General features: G+C 40.5%; 1 protein-coding gene across 1 annotated transcript in view; it reads left to right on the top strand.

The window, feature by feature from the left end:
- The window catches only part of b3glcta (beta 3-glucosyltransferase a), a 69,557-nt gene that overhangs the window by 27,828 nt on the left and 20,556 nt on the right, over window positions 1-21,173 (top strand). Inside the window, exons 4-9 of the mRNA XM_084351511.1 lie at window positions 8,955-9,064; window positions 15,950-16,026; window positions 16,729-16,840; window positions 18,861-18,997; window positions 19,096-19,159; window positions 20,105-20,236. Of these exons, the coding sequence (XP_084207637.1) occupies window positions 8,955-9,064; window positions 15,950-16,026; window positions 16,729-16,840; window positions 18,861-18,997; window positions 19,096-19,159; window positions 20,105-20,236 (632 nt within the window). The remainder of the gene's footprint in view (window positions 1-8,954; window positions 9,065-15,949; window positions 16,027-16,728; window positions 16,841-18,860; window positions 18,998-19,095; window positions 19,160-20,104; window positions 20,237-21,173) is intronic.

Below are 21,173 nucleotides of genomic sequence, written 5' to 3'. Positions count from 1 at the left end.
CTGTTGGGATGCACTCTTTAACCAGTATTGTTAACAAGTAACAATAAGAATGTATCCTATTATTATTAAGTAGCAGTAGTTGTAAATAATTTCAGTGTAAGTCATTTCCAAGTCTCTCTCAGACACAAAGTTGTTATCCTCTTGTTTGATAAACTCTGTAATTATTTGCTGCATCGCCCATTCATACTAAATAATTGAATTGTTAGTCGCAGGCTGTAATCTCAGAATAACCAAAGACCGTTGTATGTGTGTTCATATTTGTATCCATTTATATGCAGCTGTATTTGATAGTTCCAGTGTTCAAAGCTGCTATTCAGGATACGGGTCATCCTTTGGACACTTTTGTTGTTTGATATTTGGATCAGTCTGCTTCAGTGGAACTAATTTGTAACGCTGGATGACATTCAAAGGGATGAACTATTAGTGAGTATTTTGGAGAACTGCGTGCTCAAAGGATAGAACGCATTATCAGTCGATATAATCATGTATAGTAAATTAAAAATGTCGGACAGTGTGAAATCTAAATAGCAAAAGCTTATTAAATGAAAAGCCTGGTGAAAAGGGCTTTTGTCTGACGCCTGCCTTGAAATTTTAATCGTCAGAGTTCCTAAGATTTTTTTTCATAAATATAGTCCCATCTCTTTATTGATTTGAGAGCCAGCAGATTCATAAGTAGAGCAAATAAAAAGATCCCATGCATGCCTTTCATGCTTCAGGGGGCTCACACAATCACCATCTGAAAGTGATTTTCGGGAGCCTGCAGAGGAGTTTGCAGCCAGTTTTCTGGACCTCTGCCTGTTGTTCATTCAACTGGGTCACCGCAGACGCAAAAGCACACAAAAGCAACTTCATAATGCTCTCATTTGGCACCTCTGCACAGAGAGGAAATACAAACAGACAGCTATCTGAAAAATGGAGCTTCGCTATCTGGCACCGCCGCAGTAATTCCCTTTGTCACACCAGAAAAAGCTACGCTCGCCTGCAGAGAATATTGTTTGTGGGCAGAAATTCAGAAGATGAATAAAGGATGTCGGACGTTCTTTTGTCTTAACAACACAGCAAACATCAAAAGATATAACTGGCTTGTTTATTTTAAAGGAGCGGGTGACCTTTGAGGAGGTTTTGGAGGTAATCATTCAAATGATGTTTCTTTAGAGGGAACACAGGGTGACTAATCTAAATCGAACGATGTCTCATTTAAGTCTGAATAAAATGAGCCACTAAATGCGCTGTCCATACTGCAGATATACATTATTACTTCTTATGAGCAAACAAAAGCAGTGTGAGTCCTCGGGCCATATTTTGCTGCACATAGTGTTTTTAAAAATGCAACATGCTGCATCTGAAAGACATTGAAACCTTGGAGAACATCACGTGTACCAAACTGCCTCAAGAGAAGACATCACTCAAACCAGCCACAATATAAAAAATCGTAAGTGCATTGTTAAAAAAGTGAAGTCACAGAATAATCAACAGCAAAATGCTCAACATTTTTATTTTTAAGATATTGTTTGTTCTTTCGTTGTACAACCCCAATTCCCAAAAAGTTTGGACGCTGTATAAAACATAAATAAAACTCAATGTGATGGTTTGCTAATCCTTTTTGACATACATACTTTAACGTTTAAACTTATCAGCTTCATTGTTTTTTGTAAATATATGCTTATTTTGAATTTGATGTCAGCAACACATGGCGGCAAGGCTTAATGAATGATGTATGGTTTTGCGCCGGCAGCAAAGTGTGGACAAGGACTCCCAAAGTGTAAACATAAAGCAGACGATGACTCTACACCAAATGTGACAACTACCAAAACAAAGACAACAAATCTATATCTGGTGGGTAATAAAGAGAGATTTTCATGTCTTTTTCAGCCAAGCTCAGATTTTTAAGTGGGTGAATCCAAAGCAATAATGTCCTTAGTCAGTGCAGATACACATTTTGATCTGAGATATTCTTTAAAAAATTTCACAACTTGGTCCTAAAGGATTTTGTTTTAAGACCCACTGAGACCTGCTGAGGAAATCACATGAAAAGGCACAAAAATTCCACTTTTCTATTGTGTTTTGTGGGTCAGCTGCGTCTTCATCTACCGATAAGCAGCCAGTTATTGGAATATAAATTAGATAGTAGAAAGTAGACATGAGGTTAAAATCAGATTCTTATGCTACACACTTAAGTACTTAAGAGTACACTTGCCAGAGTTTTGTGCAAACTTTTTTCTCTGTTTCCAGCTGTTAGTTGTATGTGTAGGTGGAGAGAATCCTTAATACAGAGATCATGCAGCAAGATTTGATCTCTTGATTTACAAACTTGGCTACATTACATTATGGTCTGCTTTTTTCTACAGTTTCTTTCAGTCACGGCCAGCTTTTCTTTAAAGCTTTTCGTAAAAATGCAAATGTAGAAACAAACCCTTGCTCTCTGGCTTTAAGGGAACAGCAGTAAAAACAGATGTTTATTGTTCATGTTGTAGAAAAATAAATGACCAAAAGATTTGGTTCTTTAGCCGTGGGAGAAGGAGAAATGTTGCAGCAAACAGCAGATGCTACAGTAGGTACAATCCCAAAAGCTGCTCTTTTTTGGTGGATTTCATTTTTCAATGAATAGCTTTTGGTAGTTGAGGGTAGAGGGCAACTCCGTACCTCCAGAATTGAAATCAGATTATCGCTGTAACAATAATTAAGCCCAGAAAAGCAGTGCTACTGTCCCCTCTGCACCTGTATTATATTCATGAAGTGTCTCGGAGCCAGCTTCTTGAGACCAGAGGGATACGCATTGTATCTTCAAGAAGGTACAATACTCAAGATGTTGAAGTATTCCTGTATAGCATCTAAAATTCCCTCTGTATCTACTTTCCCTTGCCCTCTCATGTTTCCAAGCGCCTGGCTGCATGCCAACTCTATTGTCCTCGCTCTTCTCTATTTTTTTATTCCAGACACGTCTGATGACTTTATATTCCAAATTAAAAGCACACCGCGCATTAATCCTCAGTAATGTCACAATGCTGGCATATATTGCCTTTTGGGGTATGAAATCTTTCAAATAAAAAAAAAAAATAAAAAAAAAACCTTTTCAGAAATTAGGGAAAAACAAGTGGTTTATCATCCATTTTCCAAATACTATTATGGCTAATGAATGGAGTTCATAAGCAAAACCAGGAATCTGCTCTGCATTAATTGCCTGAGCTTCCTGAATTATTGATGCTAAGTGAGGTTTAAGGGTTGAGCTCAGCACTCATTAGTCTTCAGCAGAGTCGTCCGTGGAGTCGTGAACTCTAGAGAACCTCTAATGAGTGTGATTATCACAGGTTGGAGACCCTTTTCTCCAACCTTTACGTGTTGCATCTGCTGTGTGATTGTTTTGTGTTTTTCTGTGTTAGTACTTGGAAACGACTGTAATGAGCTAATTTATACAGGAGAGCGACTTTTCCCCTTGTGCATACCACCCCTTTTCACACACAAACACACACACACACACACACACACACACACACACACACACACTCATCCTCGTTTTCTTCTTTTGTAATCAAAGTGTGTCTTTCTTTCTCTCTCCGCTGGTTTGCTTCCTCATTTCCCCTCCTTTCCGTCAGCCCCCTCTCTGCTGTTTTCCTCTCTGTTTTACTGAGAGATATTTATGACACTGACCTTTTCAGCGGTAAGCTGAAAGTTAAATACACCATGCTCACTATTGATCTTGTGCAAGGCAATTAAAAGTCTGTATTAATATGAGATGCCAGCTGAGAGAAAATCGTTCCACTTGCTGCATGACACATAGGCCTGTGCCACACTCGATGATTGCCTATAGGGAAGGTGAATTATTTTTATATGGTGAAATCAAACTCTCCACAGCCGTTAAAAAGTTGGCTATATTGAATTTGGGCTTCCCAGATTGAATATCACCGGATGTCTGTGGATTGGCTATTAAATCCTGGTGCTGTGTGGTGTGACGGTCATGCCTAGTTTGGTCTGGAAACTGCAGCCCAATTCTCTTGGGGGGAGTGTGTCTCTCGGATGCACCGTTTTGGACGTGGGGAAGAGAGATGGAGGTGAATTTTTAGGGAGAAGGGTAATTCTGGGCCATCTTGTCTCGGGGAGTCCAATGATGTGAGTCATTGGAGTGGAGCAGGTTTTACACCGGCACAATCAGCTGCTGGATGGGGAGCCAGCGCTGCCGATGATGGAGACGTGCTATTGACATCCTCTGTCATCTCTGAATGTGTGCCGGCGATGAAGAGCTCTGGATCTGGATCTGTCGTGACAGCTTCATTGTTCCCACAACAGCCTAATGGCCCCACTTGCAGAATTGGATCCCTCTAGACTTTCACAGACATTTATCATTGAAATTGGGCTATTGATCTGCTTTCCATCCGTATTCTCCTCCTGTTTCCTTCAGAAAACGTATTCACACATTCATTCGTGCACTTGCCACGGACGTGTGTTTATTTAACTGCGGGGAATGAGACACTCTAGGCTGAAATGAACTGTTGCTGTGACAGCTCCGGTGACGACACACACCTGCTCTGTCACACTGATGGAGATGACAGAGCTGCAGGAGTGCCTAGAGGTCAGCGTGCTCTCAGTTCCTCTGCCACTTGGCAACGTCTGCAATCCCGCTCTAAGGAAGTGTCACTATTGATTTGTGTCAATGAGGTGACAACACTGCAGGGCCAGGCCACTCCGAGAGCACACAAGCTATATTCAGAAGCAGATATTTACTACAGCCTCATGTATCTGTGCACATACCTCGAAACACAAATACGTTTCAGCGCTTTGATTCTTTGATCAGTCTGGTCCTCTGCCCTCGGCTTTCGGTGAAGGCGATGAAGTGAGTACATAACAGTCAAAGCCTTCACAGCCTTCACACAGAGTTTGCAATAGACCAGATGGCGATGGCCTTTAAACAATGACTCCATGCATTGAGAAAAGCATCAGATCAGAGAGAGAAGGAGGCACAATTCTCCTGTGTCTCATTCTATCCAATACATTTCAAGGCTGATACAGTCTTTTTTTTCCCCTTTGGAGTGGCCTCTGTGGAATACTGAATGAGTGAGGGGGGATAAACGAACACTAGACTGGTGATTTCTACTTCCATCAGCCTGGCAAAATAAAATCATCTGTTCCGAGGTGACCGGGGCTTTGGCTTCATCTCCGCGGGAACCTTGACTCTCTTTCATTAGAGGATTACTATTATCCAAGAGGCATCCATTGATAATTTGACTTTAGCACTGAAAAAGAATGTGTTTTGCTGTGTGTTTGGCATCAGGGTGCTACTTCACATCTTTACCCTGTTATTAAATAGATTAATCGATTGCAACTTTCACCTCTGGGAATAGAGGTGCAGCTGCAATCTGTGATACAAAATCACCTCTGTGACAACTGTGAAAATAGACCATCCAAACAAACATTAAATACACATATTCAAGCCCCAAGAGTCACACTAACAAACACTGCAGTGACCACAGACTCCCTAGCAGACACCTAGAAACTGCCAAGTAAAAAATAAGCAAGCAAGCTAGTTTTATGTATATAGCACTTTGTAAAACAGAAGTTAGAAAGTAATTAGAAAGGAAATAGAAAGAGGGAAACAGCCACACTAGCAGCTCTGTGAGGCGGTTATTTGTCACAGTGGCGCTAAAAAATGCTAATGTGAGGATGCTAACTTAATGTTGTTAAGCAGTATAATGCTAAATATTTGTCGAGACCATATTCGACGTCACCCATCGTTTTTTGTTTTTTTTTGGAGTTTTGCATTACAACCGGCGCCATCTTTCTTTGATGACCATATTTGGACGAGTGGGTGGAGCTGGGGAGGATATCTTGAATGGAATTGGCCCAAGAACCCGTGGACACGGTGTGATAGCAACTTGGCAATCACAACATCGCCACGCCCTAGCGCATACCCTACATCATCCTCTATTTTTCACTAAATCTAACCATCATTTACAAAATGGATATGATGCTGTACTGAGATGGAGACTTGAAACTAGCGGCTCAGAGCAAACCCCATGAGGTCACTGAAGACGTAGGGTCATTTACTCATAAGCTTACATAGAACTGGCCTTTTTTTTTAAACCAGTGGCATCATCCCCTGATAGCCATCGGAAAGAATGCAGGCTCAGGGCTGTTCCTCATTGACTTCACTTTTTAGACCTGGAGGCTTGGTCCATATTTTATATTTCCAGTCAATGTTTTCAATGTTTTAATTTATTGTGTTAGCAGGCTAACATTTGCTGATTTACACTGAACACAGCTAAGGCTAATAGGAATGTATGTTGGCCACAAACCGAAGCATTGCACAAATTAAACTTGGTCAGGGGATCACCAAAGTTATTACCATTTATCCTGAGGTGGACATTAATGTCTGTACCAAATTTAATAGCAATCCATCCAATGCTGCTGTTGGGACACATGAATTAAAACCATGAATTGCAGACCTTGTCATTGACGGAAGAGCAAAGAACAGCACTGAAGGCTTTTCTCAATGGATTCGGTCAAGGTTTGACCAAATCGGCCTCTGCTGGTGATAGTGCTCTGCTACTCATGATGTGTGATGTGATTGGTGGAAGTTAACCGGTGATAGACGTGATAGACCAGTCTTTCCTGTTTCCACGACAACTTCCCAGATGGTTCATTGTAACAAACAACCTGGTGCGTCAGGTTACAACAACAAAGACCTACAGGTAGCAGCCAGCCACAGTAGTTACACCCTAGCAACGCACATTTTCAGAGCAAATAATGTCGCAAAATATGTAGCAAGCACCTAACGACCATTCAGAACATGCTAGCAACCATTGACCCAGCACCCTAGCGACCATATGATAATCCTGAGGAATGCAAGGACAAGCTACATATTTTATTTTTCATATTCTTCTCAGCCTTGAGGCATCCTTGGATAATCTCATCTATTGTCTAAAAAAGTCCTTTGTGGCATCCTTGGCACTTCAGGCGTTACTTTAAATCTTTGCACTATTAAATACAGGTAGATATATTGATTCTACATTTTCAATCTGGTATGTGCTGCCATGAGTGTCAAGATACAGCACAAAGGTGATTTTTACCTGAATGGCGAAGGACACAGGAATGATGGAGGTGAAGGAAGAAGGGCGCTGTAACAGGATTCTTCCTCTTCCCCTTTTCTCCCCGTTGTTTGATGATTAATCGAAACCCATTAGTGTGGAGCCAAGGCCAGTGAATTCAGTCTTAATTAGTTTCTTTTTTTACCCCTCATCCTGCTTTGCTTTGACATGGGCTACGCGTTATCTACACAATGAGGGATTGGCAAACTGCTTATCTGATTCTGCTGTTAGTCTCATGCAGCTGGCATTATTGCTGTACGGTGCAGTATCAGGAGGCGGGTACCTCACCTGGGGCTTTAAAATGCACCGCTTTATGTGAAACCAGATGCACACACACGCGCACTCACGTAGTCATTCATTTAGCAAACTCAGCAGAAGGACGTTTAGAGGTGGCGTAGTGGTATTCACTCGCTAAGCTTGGCTCTCGGCGGAGGGTTAGATCTGTTGGGAGATGGACATGCTGAGATTTAGCAAGTAAATCCCCCCCACACTGGGGCTCGAGGATCAATGGGATCTTTGTTATGAGCGGCGCAGAAAGGAGCGACACACCCACCAACACTTAATTAAAAAGATCTGACACAGATACTGTACACTGACATAGCGTCTACCCCTGACCCTCGCTGCTAATATCTGAACCGAGGGTGGGAACAGGTTCGAGTAGTGTAATTGAGGAGGAGGCAATCCATCTAATCCTGCCATTGTCAGCACTCGCCCTTCCCCTCTTTCCTTGCTCTATTCCAATGGGGAGATTATAGACCTGCTAGCAGCGGCTGGTACTTTATTTATGTTTTGAAACGCCAAAATACACTTACTCAGCAAATTTTGAAACACTTCATGGGAAAAACACTCCCTCTGGTAATCATTATTTATGGCATGTTATACCCTTTATGACTATATTCTGTACAAATACTTAAATAGCTAATTAAAATGTCAAAAGCAAGTGTAAATTATCTGTCACAAAGCCGGTTATGTTCGTTAGAGCTCAAATTAAGAGTAAAAGAAAAACCTGCACGTTTCATTACTAGAAAGCATCCTGTCATAGCAGGTAAATTCGAACATTGCTCCTGCTTTTCGTTTTTATCTCTCAGCTCTAAATCCTTGAAAAGCCTTTCTGTTGTCACAGTCGCTCCAGCCAGGAGCTGCAGACTTCATTTTGATGTGAGGGACAGCTTACAGGATTTAGGAGTTGTCAAATGTAATTGTACCGAGCGAAAGACAAAATGACAGATTTTTTTTTTTTCTAGTCCCTGCCCCCTCTGGTCCGTTGGTCTGGTTTTGATTGTGCTGGCCGTGAGAGCCACAGGGTTTATGTTGACATTTCGTTACAGCCAATGTCATTCTTCACTGAGCTGCGTCACTATTACTGCCCTGCAAATGGATTTCACATGAAGAGGAACTGCAGCAAGCCGAGTCAATGACAAAGACGGCATCTAAGCATGTTGAAGTCGCAGGTTTTAAAGCGGCTTTATTGAGCGGGTGGCTGCCTGTTAACCTTGGTCTTAATATGCAGCAACAATACCGAGTTTTACTGACGAAGCAGTTGTGTCATTTAGCCTGAAGTGGACAGCTGGGCCGTGTCAACCTTTTGGGTGTTATGCTACCTCAGAGAAACACTCTTCTGACTGATAATCTTTTATTAAGTCACACAATCTGTCCTTTGACATTTACATACTCTCTTCCCAAGCCAATTAAGCTCTTGATGTGCCTGTTATCATCGCCAGGCCAGTAATGGAGATAAGTAAAAAAAAATTCACCTCAGCCATCCCGACAGTTGCTCTTATCTTGTTTTGCTCTCAGAAGGTCATCGATTGCCATGATCCTCTTTTCACAGTATGTGAGCCGCCTCACATCTCTTTGTCCTTTGTGTTCCTCCAGACCTTCGGGAGATAGTGTTCGTCCTCCAGAGTCAAAGCAACTCCTACCATGAGAGGCAGGCAGAGAGACGGAGAGCAGATTTACTGAAGCAGGCACACGGCCTCACTGAGGTAAGATTCAAGATTTCCTCTCACACACAAGGTCTTATTTTGCCGCATGGAAGCTCAGATAGATCGCAGAGGAAATATGCGTAGATGACGATCATCACCAGCAGCAAGCGTTGGAGCTGAATATGAGTCGTTGTAAGCTGTATGTGTTGCCACATGGTGTCAGCACTGATTTTTAAAAACGATTAAAAACCAATTTTTTTTTTTTTTTTTTATCCATTAGGGAGAAAGTACACATTTCACTGCATAGACAAACAGCTGTGCCAAGTGTTTGCCATTTGTTACGCTATTACTCAATTCTCCTCATTGTAAATATTGAATGATAGTGAGAAGAATTATTCATGCTGCCCTTCAGATTAAACCTCTGAAGTACATCTAAGTCCGAAATATGAAAGTGTAGCTTAAAATATGCAGCGTTCTCAGCTCCTTGCGACAGTAAATCATGTGCTTGCTCATCATTTTATGTATTTAGAAAAATCCAGACGTTTGCGCAGCTTTGATGTTCAGATACACAACAGATCAACCTTGCATTTCTGGCCTTTTGTCCGTAAATGTATAATGAGAAGTGATGATGTGCTCACCGTAATGAATATTGTTATTCCTGATTATGATTCCCGTTTCAAAACAAAAAATCAAACAGATGACATGTACTGCAATAAATGTGGTTGTAGTCCATTAATGCAGCATAACTAATGACAACATTACAGTAAGTCAGCGGAGGAAACTGCTCGTTGTGCCTCCTGTATCAACAGACCTATTGAGATCTCCTGTTTGGGTTTATATTTCTATCATCCTGGATTTGTCTTCGCTGTTGTTGTTGTTGTCTTTCTTTGCCACTGCTGGATGTCACGTCCCTTTTATCCACAGTATTGACTGCCTGTACCAAACTGACAGAGAAGAATATATAAATAATCATCATTTGCCTTTATAGTGGTTGAAAGTAATATCCAAATATTTAGTGTGGTTGAATACCATGCTCTTGGAAAAGTACCAGACCCCATGTTATCTATTTTTGCCTACAACAATCAAAAAAACTCCACCTGAAGCAAAACAAAGTCCAAAATAAGAATGATTTAAATCTGATTTGTTAAATTTCATCCACAATTGAAGGATTGTTCCATGTCTCCTGAAATGAATAGTGGCGTCAGGTCGAGCCAGTAGATGAGATTTGTCATGCACAGATTTAGTTACACTAATGGACATCAAGATTTATAAGATGAGACAGACATTATGAACGTCACATCATGTCTTGTTTGCATTTATGATCTCAGAGATGTCTGCCGTTTTTAGTACATGTTGCATGCAATTACACAAAATAGATCCAGGGAGAATTTTAATCAGCGACTTCTCAGAGAGGCAGGCAGCAGTAAAGGTTTGACAGCTTTTTAAAGAGATATACAACCCAAAGACTTGTGATTAAAATGATTTATCTTCACAGAATCACAGTGAAAACACTTTTCGCCTCAGGTGTGGGTACAGCCTTCAGAGAGTACACGCTGTACCTCCAACCAAGGCTGCAGAGTCCTCACAATTATTATTTGCTGAATAATAGAACAAGTTAAAATCTTGTATTGAATCTGAATCCATTTCTTCAAAGAGGATAATGTGCCTTGAACACAACTTCAGAAATAAAAAAAAGCTCCTTCAATACAGAGAACGTCTTTATCGTTGTGTGTCTGGATGAAAACTGACTATGATGTAAGAGAACACATATTAACCATTGACTATTGGCAGCATATTGGCTGCTTATTACTCATCATAAACCACTTATGGATACCTTGTTCTCCACGACAATATTCTACAACTGATAATAAGTTAACTAGTAGATCTAATACAGACTGAGGTTGGACACTATTTGTAGTTTTATTAAGTGTTGAAGTAATGCCCGTGCTGAGCAAACCAACAACTGACTTACTATTATCAATAAGTGGTATTTAAGACTTTAGTATTTGCATTTACATTCAAGAGCTTAATTTTTTATCTTTTCACTTTCAAATCGACTCTTCACAATATCCATGTGTAAATATCTAATTTGATTTTAAATTATGGGCCGATTGTCATGAGTAGTATAAGTTGTTTGGGGTTTTTTCTTTCTTTTCTTTCATATATCTGATCTAGTGAAGAATAACTGCTCCAACTCTCAACTCTTTTAAATCAAGGCTGAAGACCTTTTTGTTGGCCACTGCCTTTCACTGAAGCAATTTCAAGGCTTTGAACTGCACTGTGACTTTTATTCTTTAGTCTTGTCTCTTTTAAACCTACTCTATGTATGCTTATTTTCCTATTTTCATAACTTGTTTTGATGTTTTGTTTCTTGATGTCTTCCTACTTGTTTTTAATGTATTTTAAATGTAATTTTTATGCCCTTTGAGTTGCCTTGTGTCTGAATTGTGCTACACAAATAAACTTGCCTTGCCTGATTTTTTTTTTTTTTTTATTCGAGTAAGAGCAGCAGTTGAAAAACATGATAGAAACGTTGTGTCAGACAATGTTAAACAATCAAAGATCTACAGCAAGAACTGAATGGCTGTATTTTTATACCATGTCCCAAGTGTACACAACACTTTATTGAAATTGCTTTTTGAGATATCCTGCAGAAACAAAAAAAACTTCAGTTGCAACTCCAGCCAGAAAAGCAGCTCTGGAACTGAAATTAGTAATTACCAGCTGTTGTGAGAACTGTCTGAGTTGTGGCAGAGTGCTGGTGGTGTTATATTTCACAGAATGAAAATCCAGCAAACAATATAGCAAAAGCAAAAAAACTGTGATTACTTTAGTAACATTTGAGTTTAAAGTATGAAACTCTCCAGGTCATCGTATTTACTTCCACCCCCACCTTTACAACCAGCCATCCAACACTTCATCCCACCTCGGAGGCACAACAAGCTCATAATTCTGCTATTTAACAGTCTTACAGGGTGTTCCTGGTATGCTGGAGGAATAACATCAAAGCCAAAACACATACGAGATTTATTTAGTTTGCAGCTGTTAAACATGTTTGATGTACAGTATGTTGTGGTGTTTTTGCCACTGAAAGTCTTGTGAACAGCTCTGTAATGTTTTGAAATCAATTTCAGACATGAGAACTGAAATAACTTTTGATTCTCAGGGAAGAAGGTTTAAGGAATAAACCATTGGACTTCATATGATTGAAAAATTGCTTCTTAAATTATTTATTGCTGTATTAGTAACTAAATATGCGAGATTTCAGCTCAACATCAGTGATAAGATGAAGATTTGTGGTGTGATCGTTGCACATCCGAGATGGGGAACACATGTAGTATCGCTATTTGTGTCTCGGAGCCTTTTTTCGTCCTGATAGCAGATATTTGTGTTTTATCCCCGCCTGACTGTGATATCCGCAGATTCACAAAGACAGGAATTTGTGTATTCCATGTGGCGACTCGCGGTGCATTTTCCTGCAGCTTGACATTCTGCCTTCTGGGAGGAATTCACATTACATTCATATAGTATTTTTGTCGTTTAGCCGATGCTCATATCCACAGAGACGCGCAAGTGCAACAGAATGAGATTAAACTCGGAAACCTCCAACAGCAGCAGTGACATGCACTGTTTTTTAAATGATTTCACATGCATCATCTGACAGTTTCTGCATTTAAGAAGGCACGGTGATGAAAATGTTCTGCTATAGAGGTTTGGCTCTCATTGGCTCGCCTTGCTTGACCATCAGAAAATGTCAATGTTGACTGCAGCTCATCACTGGAGCGCCTCTGACAGGCTCTATATCCAGCCTCCCCTCTAGCCTCTCCTCTGGTTAAAAGCATAGCTTCCTGTCCCTCCATGACAACCAGGTCTCAGTGACCCCCATCTTCTCCCAAGTCACCAAGCAATCAGTGTCCTATTCGTTGCGAGCGTGTCCACACGAGCACCAGCTCTTATCTGTTGATTAGGAGTCTGCCGCTGGCTCACAATCGCCATAAAAGAATCAGCCTCTTCTTCTGCCTCCTTTATCGCAGGAATGTCAATAGCTCTTTGAAGCAAAAGCTCTGTTTTTTAAGATTGCATTATTATCTGAAGACTGCGTGTCTCTCTTTTTCTTTTCAACTTTTCTCTCAAGTTAAATGGAATAGGAGTTATTCTTTTCATATCACAATGCTGGTGTGAATGTCAAGTAGAGAGCCGTCTGATGAAACACCGTACGTGTCATTATTAGCTTTAAGATAAGGCTCATATTAGAGCAGAGCTAACAAACCTCGACAGACTAATACGGTTTAATACGTGTAAACAGCGTCAGACTCATCGCCTAAATCAAACAGGCTGCCGTTAGACAGAATGGCTCAGAGGAGACTGTTCCCCCTGACTTCCTGCATGATGAGTGGACCGTGCAGTAATGAACCACAGGGTCTCACGCTCTGCTGCTTTGTTTTCCTCGCAGTGTGAAACATCGGCTCACTCAGACAATCTTCACACACCTTCTACTCTCCGTCCTCAATACGGAGAATTTTGCTGAAACAGATTCCTCTCGTTTTGAAGTGATTGTGTGCACTGTCCGTGCCCTCAAATACCCTGCGCTTGTTTCCAGCGATATTTCTGTCTCACTAGCAGTTTATTTCTTAGTTTAAGGACCAGCAAGAGCACAAACCCTGAAGGCAAAATGGGTTTTTTGAAGGATCATACCAGTTTGTTTACAAGTTTTTATCTCCTTACAGGATAAGACTGCCATTATTCTGGCTTGTTCTTATTGTCAACTCTTCACATGAAAAGATCCAAACCACAGCACCTAAAGCTCAACAATACGAGCTATGATAATGGTCGAACCCGACAGATGTTGGGAGCCAGAATGAGCCAAATTTGGAATATTGTAATTTATGATTGACCAGATGACACACAAGCTCTCCAAAAGTGAAGACTAAACATCTCAATTGCTCACTGATGGCAGGCTGCAGTACAGCTCATAAATCCCTCCTGCTTCATGTTGGCAGGTGGGACATGGACCAAACTTAAAACTCAAAGAACACATCAACGAAATCTTGCTCATGACTGAGTCAGGCAGGTGTATGGGAGGGAAATGGAGACTAGTGTTGTCAAAAATGTTGATTTTTCATCACGTACTGATTTTGAATATGTGAAACGGTTTCAATACTGATTTTCTGCTGTATCGGTACACCCATACCAGCTGCACTTAATCCCTCGCTCTTCTCAATTACTGCGAGTTGTCGCACACACACAAATTATTGTATCAAAGTTAAAAATTCCAGTTTTGTGACAAGACTAATGGAGACTTGTTGCCCATCTTTAAGTAAATTAAATGTGCTTTGCAAGTAAAATTGACTTAACTTGAAATGAGTGTCATGTGCAGCAATTGCTCATTTTATCTTATGAAGTGTGATAAAGTGGAAAACCAGCATTCTGCTCTTTAAACGTCTACCTGTTCCATGACATTGCCCTGTAGGCGAAAATAATTACATTTTATTTCATTTTAGTGAACCTTCAGCCACATAAATATCACCCTCTGGTCTGGAGAATTATACCAAATTAATCATGCCACGCAAGTGCAAGTCAGATCGCAGACACCTTCTGTATTTATGCTTCACTGAGTGGAAAGAAGAAAAGAAAGAGCCCAGGTTTACTTTCATGCATTAAAGTGTCTTTACAAATGTCAACATTCATCGTAGTCGCTGTCAGGTGGAAGAGTAAAGTCAATTCCTGGCACTTTAACGATGATCGTTTGTCATGTCCTCCAGCCAGACCACAGCAAGTATTTATGAGACAGAAATGTTCTGTTGTCTGACCCATTGATCCTAAAAAGTGAAGAAGAAAACTGCTAATGAATTAAAAGAGCATTATTATCCCGCTTAGGATTCATTGTAATAACTTTAGTGATCTCCCTGACAAAGTTTAATTTAATACTTGGGTTTAACCTCCCAAACTAACTGACATTCCCATCAGCCTCAGCTGTGTTTAGTGCGTAATTACAAATGTTAGCACCACTGGTTTCAAATTGAAGTCTGATTGCATTTAAGCTTATGAGAAAATACTTAGCACTTAATTTATTACCTCAGTGAACAGTTTCCTCATGAATTTATGGACTCAATCACTAGTTTCAAGTCTTCTTCAACACAGCATGATAATCATTTTGTGAATTATGGTCCTGTTAAGAGGTAAAGAGAGACGCTAAAGCAGGGTAGGTTTTAGGGCGTGGCTACATTGTGATTGACAAGTCGCTACCCAGGTGTGTCAGGTTCTCAGTCAGATCCAATCAGGAGATCCTCCCCAGAGACGTTGATGGCTGTTATGCTAAACTTGACATTTCAAAACGAGAGTTCACAAATCAATAGGTGAGGTGACGATGGGTTTACAGTTGGTCTGATTCAACATCATTCCATCTCAGTTTGTTCTCCACCAATTCTGTGGCACTCTGGACGATGTAAATCCTTTAAAAACAGGTCACAAATATGTAGCCATTTCTTTAAAAAGGCTAAATAATGTCTTCATAATGTGTCGTCTCTTGTAGCAAATTTTAATTATACACTTAACAACTCCTTTTTGCTGCAGTTTAAAACACACTTGGTGCTCTAGTGAGTATTTAAGGAAACAAGAAAAGTGTGGGGCATCAAAATAAATTACAGTGCTCATCTGTGGCACATCGGACTTTGGCAACACAGGCAGTGCTCGTAGGATACATTTACTGTTTATTTTGGTCTATTCATCGGATTTGTTGACACTTAAATGAACACAGTCTGTGTTCATTTTTGTCAGCGTTGCGCAGTTTTGCTGTGAGGTCAAGCAGCGCAGCCTTCTTCCAATTTCCCCCTCGGGTTCACTCTTGCAGAAAAGTTCCTTTTATTGTCTGTAGCTGCTTTGTGCAGCTGTTGTGCAGTTAATAAACATGTCTTTATCTCTGGTTTGTGTGGTCTTTTCTTTCAGAAAACACCGGTGGTTTTGCTTCTTCATAGTTTATCAGATAATGAGGGAGACTGGAGCATCCTTCCTCTGCTGCCTTAGTAAGTATCCCAGAACTCTCACAGTTGAACGAGCATGTGATTAACCAAAGATTTAAAACGTCAGAAACATTTTGTCTTCCTACAGTTGAGATATTGAAGGTTATATTTTGGTTGTGAGGATATTTCCTTAGCCTCTTTTTAGGGCTACAGATTGCTCGGAAGCTATTTCTAGCACAATATCTTTGATCGATTGCCCCACATTCTAATAAAAGCCGTCCGAATGTGTCTATAACTGTGACAATAAGCCTATTACCGCAGTTATTCAGTGGTCTGAACAGCTTGATAATGACATTAGCTGCAGTCGGCGTCATGACTGGGCCTCCTGAAAAAAATCCAATATGTGTTCCATAATTGTTTTGGTGGGATGTGAAGTAACATCTGAATCTGTTTTCTTCTTCCACTGTAAAGATTTAGGGACCTGGATCAGAGAAAGCAGCCCATATCATTACAGAGCCGCCCTCCCTGAAAGAAGCCTTTGTGCTTGTGATGTGTTTTTTTTTTTGTCTTTGTGCCCTCAAGGGAAAAACTGTGTGGCTGCCTTGATCTGACTGGGTCAGGAGCCTCAGTTAGATAGTTCCTCACACTGGACTGGAATAAAAAAACTGTTTTATGTAGTTTCTGTGCATGGCAATGTTCCATTTATTCTTATTTCATTATTCAACTCCAGTTTTGATGTTACTTTTTCTTTTTGTCTTTTCTCAGCTTATCGTACTCCTTCGGGAAAAACTCATCCTGGATTGTATTTCTCGAAGAGGAAACAAATGTGAGGATGTCTAAGCTCGTTCAAGTGCTTGCAAAATTTGACAAGAATAAAGTGAGTATATTTCCTCTGAACCTCCGTTTCTCTTCATCTATCTATTTTAAATTCATCAGTGAGATTACAGCTTCCTGTTTGCAGCTCCGGCTCAGCTGATCATCGCTTCAATTAAGAGATATAGTATCAGGTTGGCTCCGGCTCTGCTGCACTGAGCCCTGCCAGCTCACAGTGAAACCTGTCAGACATGTCACTCCGTTCTCTGCTGTAGATATAATTTAATCTCTCCACTCATGAAATTATATTCTTGTATATGGGTCGGTGAGGTAGGTCAAATATAAATATGAGATAAATGCTGCAGTCTTAAAATAATACTCTGGGGTTGTTATAAAAAGATTTTTTCCTACTCAAGCTTTCTCCATCGATAATGTGTTTGTTTATTCATTTTTAAAATAATCCATTGTTATGGTTCTTGTTGCCATGTGCACCTGTTGTCAAGCATTCACAACACAAGTTTGGCTTTCAAGTTAATCAGGGCCAAAAACATTGTTAATTCCACTTTGACGTTAAGCCGACAAGAAAGAAAAGCTTATTTTTATCAGCTGAAGTTTGCTTTGGTCTGAGAAAAACTCTGCACAACAATTACAGAAACCCCTTTTATTCATCTAGGACTATTAAGACCCTGCGTGGTATTTCAATTCCAAGTCAGAGATTGAAGTCATTATTGTGTGGATATGAACGGCCTCATCCCGAGGAAGAGACGACCCTGGACACATCACCATTCATTACAACACACCCTGAAGCACAGACTTCTCTCTCAGGTGTTACAGTGATGTGGTCAGCTTCATATTGTGATAAGCGAGACCAAATTAGATTTTTTTTTCAGAAGTGATGGCCCTTTACAGGAACTGGCTGCCACTGTCCAATTTAAGTTTTACCAATTAGACACTGAGGCACTAAAGCGTGACAGTAATTAAACGTAGTATGACGTGTGATACATTAATGATGTGTTGATTTATTGGCAGATATCATTCATGAAGGGGAAGAAAGGGTCTTTCTTTCATACCTCAGCATTTAAACGGCAATCAACACTTAATACAAATACATGTACACAGATTTTCAAACGCCTCCTGCTATAACACAATACAATTGAACAGCGTTGCAAAAACTTTCTGAAAATCAAAGCTAAAAGTTTGTATTTTGTTCGCCTGTTGCTTGTTTTTGTTCCAGAAAGTCTTTAGCCTGACTGACAGCAGCCGCGCTGTCCGGTTAGCTAACTGTTTGTTACTGTCTCATCCACATTTTCAACGCCCATCATGCTTAGATGCATCGTGACTCTCTTGAAAGATGATGTCTCCATGCAGGAAAGTCAATAATCAGAAATGTGAAACCCAATTCTCAACATTAAGATCACCTGTAACAGTTTTGTAAGACTGAGCTGTTTCTTAAAGCTGAACCAACTGGATAGTGAAACATAACGAATGTAGACATGTCGTGTTTACTCTCTAAGCTGGGCTAATTCTAGTAGAAATAAATAAAGCAAAAGTTTTGATGTATGGCATTAATTATGGCATTGTAACCCTCTGAATCATAATTTAAACCTTGAGACAGCTAGAGACTGCTACTCCTGGCTGCAGCCTTTTATTTACCATACACAGACACCAGATTGTGGTATCTGTCTTCTCATCTGAGACAAGAAGCATATTTTGCAAAATAAAACTGTTGGAGTTCTCCACGGTAAGATATGTTTTACTCCAGATATATCAGGAGTTATGATGAGAGCCTTTTTGGCTACAATTTGTGGTATTTTTAAAAACTTTGTTCTATAAAGAGATCTCATTATTTCCCAGACAGTGAGGAACTTAATCACCAGAGAGAATTACAAAGATTTTCTGCCAAGTGCAGTGTCAAAACTCCCAAATTAGGCCAGATGCCTGAATGTGCCTTTTTTTACAGTAATATATTAACGGTAAAAAAGAAATATTAAGTGCAATATCTTTCTGAAGTGTAACATTGTAAAAATAAAGAGAAGTAACCTGCACTTGTGCTGACAGCCTGTCACTTACTTCTCTTTTATCAGGAGTGGTTTCTTGGTAAGCCCCTTCATGACGAGGAGTCCACCATCATCCATCACTACGCCTTTGCCGAGAACCCCTCCGTCTTTAAATATCCTGACTTTGCTGCTGCCTGGGCCTTAAGCATCCCCCTTGTTGTTCGGTGAGTTTGTGCAGTAAAAATTGAGTTGTTCAGTTCTTCTCACGACAGTATTCCCAAGGTTTGAAAGGTCGTATATGTATTTATATTTCATATTTTAGGCTCGCAAACAAAGTGAGAGATGAGCCACTTAAGTCTGACTTCACCATTGACCTGAAACATGAGGTAAGATAACGCGCAAGCCGCTCGGTTACCTTCAGACCTGTTTTGTTTGGAAAAGTGATGATGAGGCTGCTAGTTTTCAGCCATTTTCCGACAATTTTCCTGTTCGTCACACTCAAGCCACACCGACCTACTATAAGTTATTTGCACAAAGAGAGCGAGGCATGAAATCCATCTGAGCTTGAAGTGAAATCTCATTACTTTGGAGAATTGTCATGGCGCGGCGTTGAGGTTCTTATTTTTATCACTGAAATTCAGTCAGGGAGGCATCGAGGGATTTTTGTTCAGTAAACACGGCATCAGACTTATCAGACTCAGTCTGGTAAAGTGGTTCAGTTAACGGCATGTGCTCAGTCCGAGAGAATTAATTATAATACCGTGTATTATTATAATGCTATGTTTCAAATACAGTTGAGGGATTTTAAGCGTTTTGTATTTTCAATTCACTTGACAAACGTGCACTTCCGACCTCACGCAGACGAAAATAAAGATCACAGATATGCAAAAACACAGACGGAGCGCATGAATGCTCAACGTCAATCTAGTTCACCGTCAGTTGATTACCTCCAGGCTGCAAGTCACAAAAACATCACAGTTTACAGTTTCTGTCGATCCTGATTCTTCGGGACAGTCCTCATCACGTATTCTTTTACTGTAACGTCTCGATCTCCCCCCTGTAGAATAGTTAAACTAAACCCTAGATTTGCTGAGGTACAGCAAAATACGCCAGCTCTGAGTTTCTCCTTCTCTGTCATCCCCTTTATCTCTTTTGTTAGCAACCTAAATATTAAATATGTCCTCTGGAGTTTAGTTGTGGGAACAAAATTGTGGTATTTACTATAAACGGAAACATCTCCTCTGTTAAGTTGCTAATAAAACATTAATGTCTGAAAGATTGCATCTCGACTGTAGCTTGTAAACTCCAAAGATCAATCTGTGTTATTGCAGGTTGCCTTGTATATCTGGGACAACGGGAACGGTCCTCATCTCACTGCTGTTCCTGAGCTGTGCACTGAGCCAGACGACTCTCCTCAGTCCCTCAGCCACTGTGCTACCTCTGTCAGCGAGCCTCCACTGTGTGTGAGTATCTGCCCCGTGCGCTGCCTCAATTTGATCGTCCACACTTGCCAGGAAACGATAAGGGGACCAAAATTAAACAACAGCATAAAACAGAAGGTGCTTCACAGTGAGCTGTCGCCACTTCTGTTCAGCCTCTGTGCCCACGGTCACGTGAAAGCAGCAGCCGGTGCAGCACAACCTTGAACGTTATTGCCTTCATACGCCATGAGATACAACATTGTGTATCAACCTAAAAGGATAGACGTTCGGGTTTGTTTTACTAAATTTAATTTAGTCTCCCGCCAAGGAGGAAATACTCCTCCATTGCTCAGCAACACCCTTTTGAGTCCTCTCACAGTCTAGAGTTACATCTGACAGTCATGTCATCTATATGTGTCCAGGTTGGTCCGTCTCAAACACTGACTGAGTGTGAACCTGTACTGACATTACAAGTGTTTTGGCTCATCCTCTGCATGTGAATTCACATTGATGACTAACCTTCTTCTTTATCCTCTTTATCTCTTTTGTCAGCCATCTTACACACATTGTCTGGTTTTTGTTACATGAGCATAATGCCAAATATTTTGGGATGGATTTAAAGTAAAACACATGAGTGTCTAAAGCGCTTTTCACACAGCATATTCTTAGCCCGGGGCTATCCTTAATGCTGAATCAAGAGTCAAGAGTTGACCCTTTTCACACACATTGTTTACCAAAGGTTAACCTAAGCCCGGGGCTGTATGATTCACATTGCATTTCTAGCAGCTATGGGTTAAATGTCTGTTTGAACACGCAGCTAATATTCATTATTTAGCATGACACATTACTACTCTAGTTTAATTTAGCCCCATGTTCTTTAATCTTTTCATTTTTCTCGCTGCTTACGGCCCCTGGGTACCTCACATTTTTCGATGCCCGGAGTGGCTGCCGTGTTTGCAGGAGCGCTCGCAACACCTCA

Source organism: Pagrus pagrus (genome assembly GCF_965226575.1).
Source record: "Pagrus pagrus genome assembly, chromosome: 4".
Lineage (NCBI taxonomy): Eukaryota > Metazoa > Chordata > Actinopteri > Spariformes > Sparidae > Pagrus > Pagrus pagrus.
Note: the sequence above shows the minus strand (reverse complement) of the source record. Positions and strands in the feature narration are given on the sequence as shown.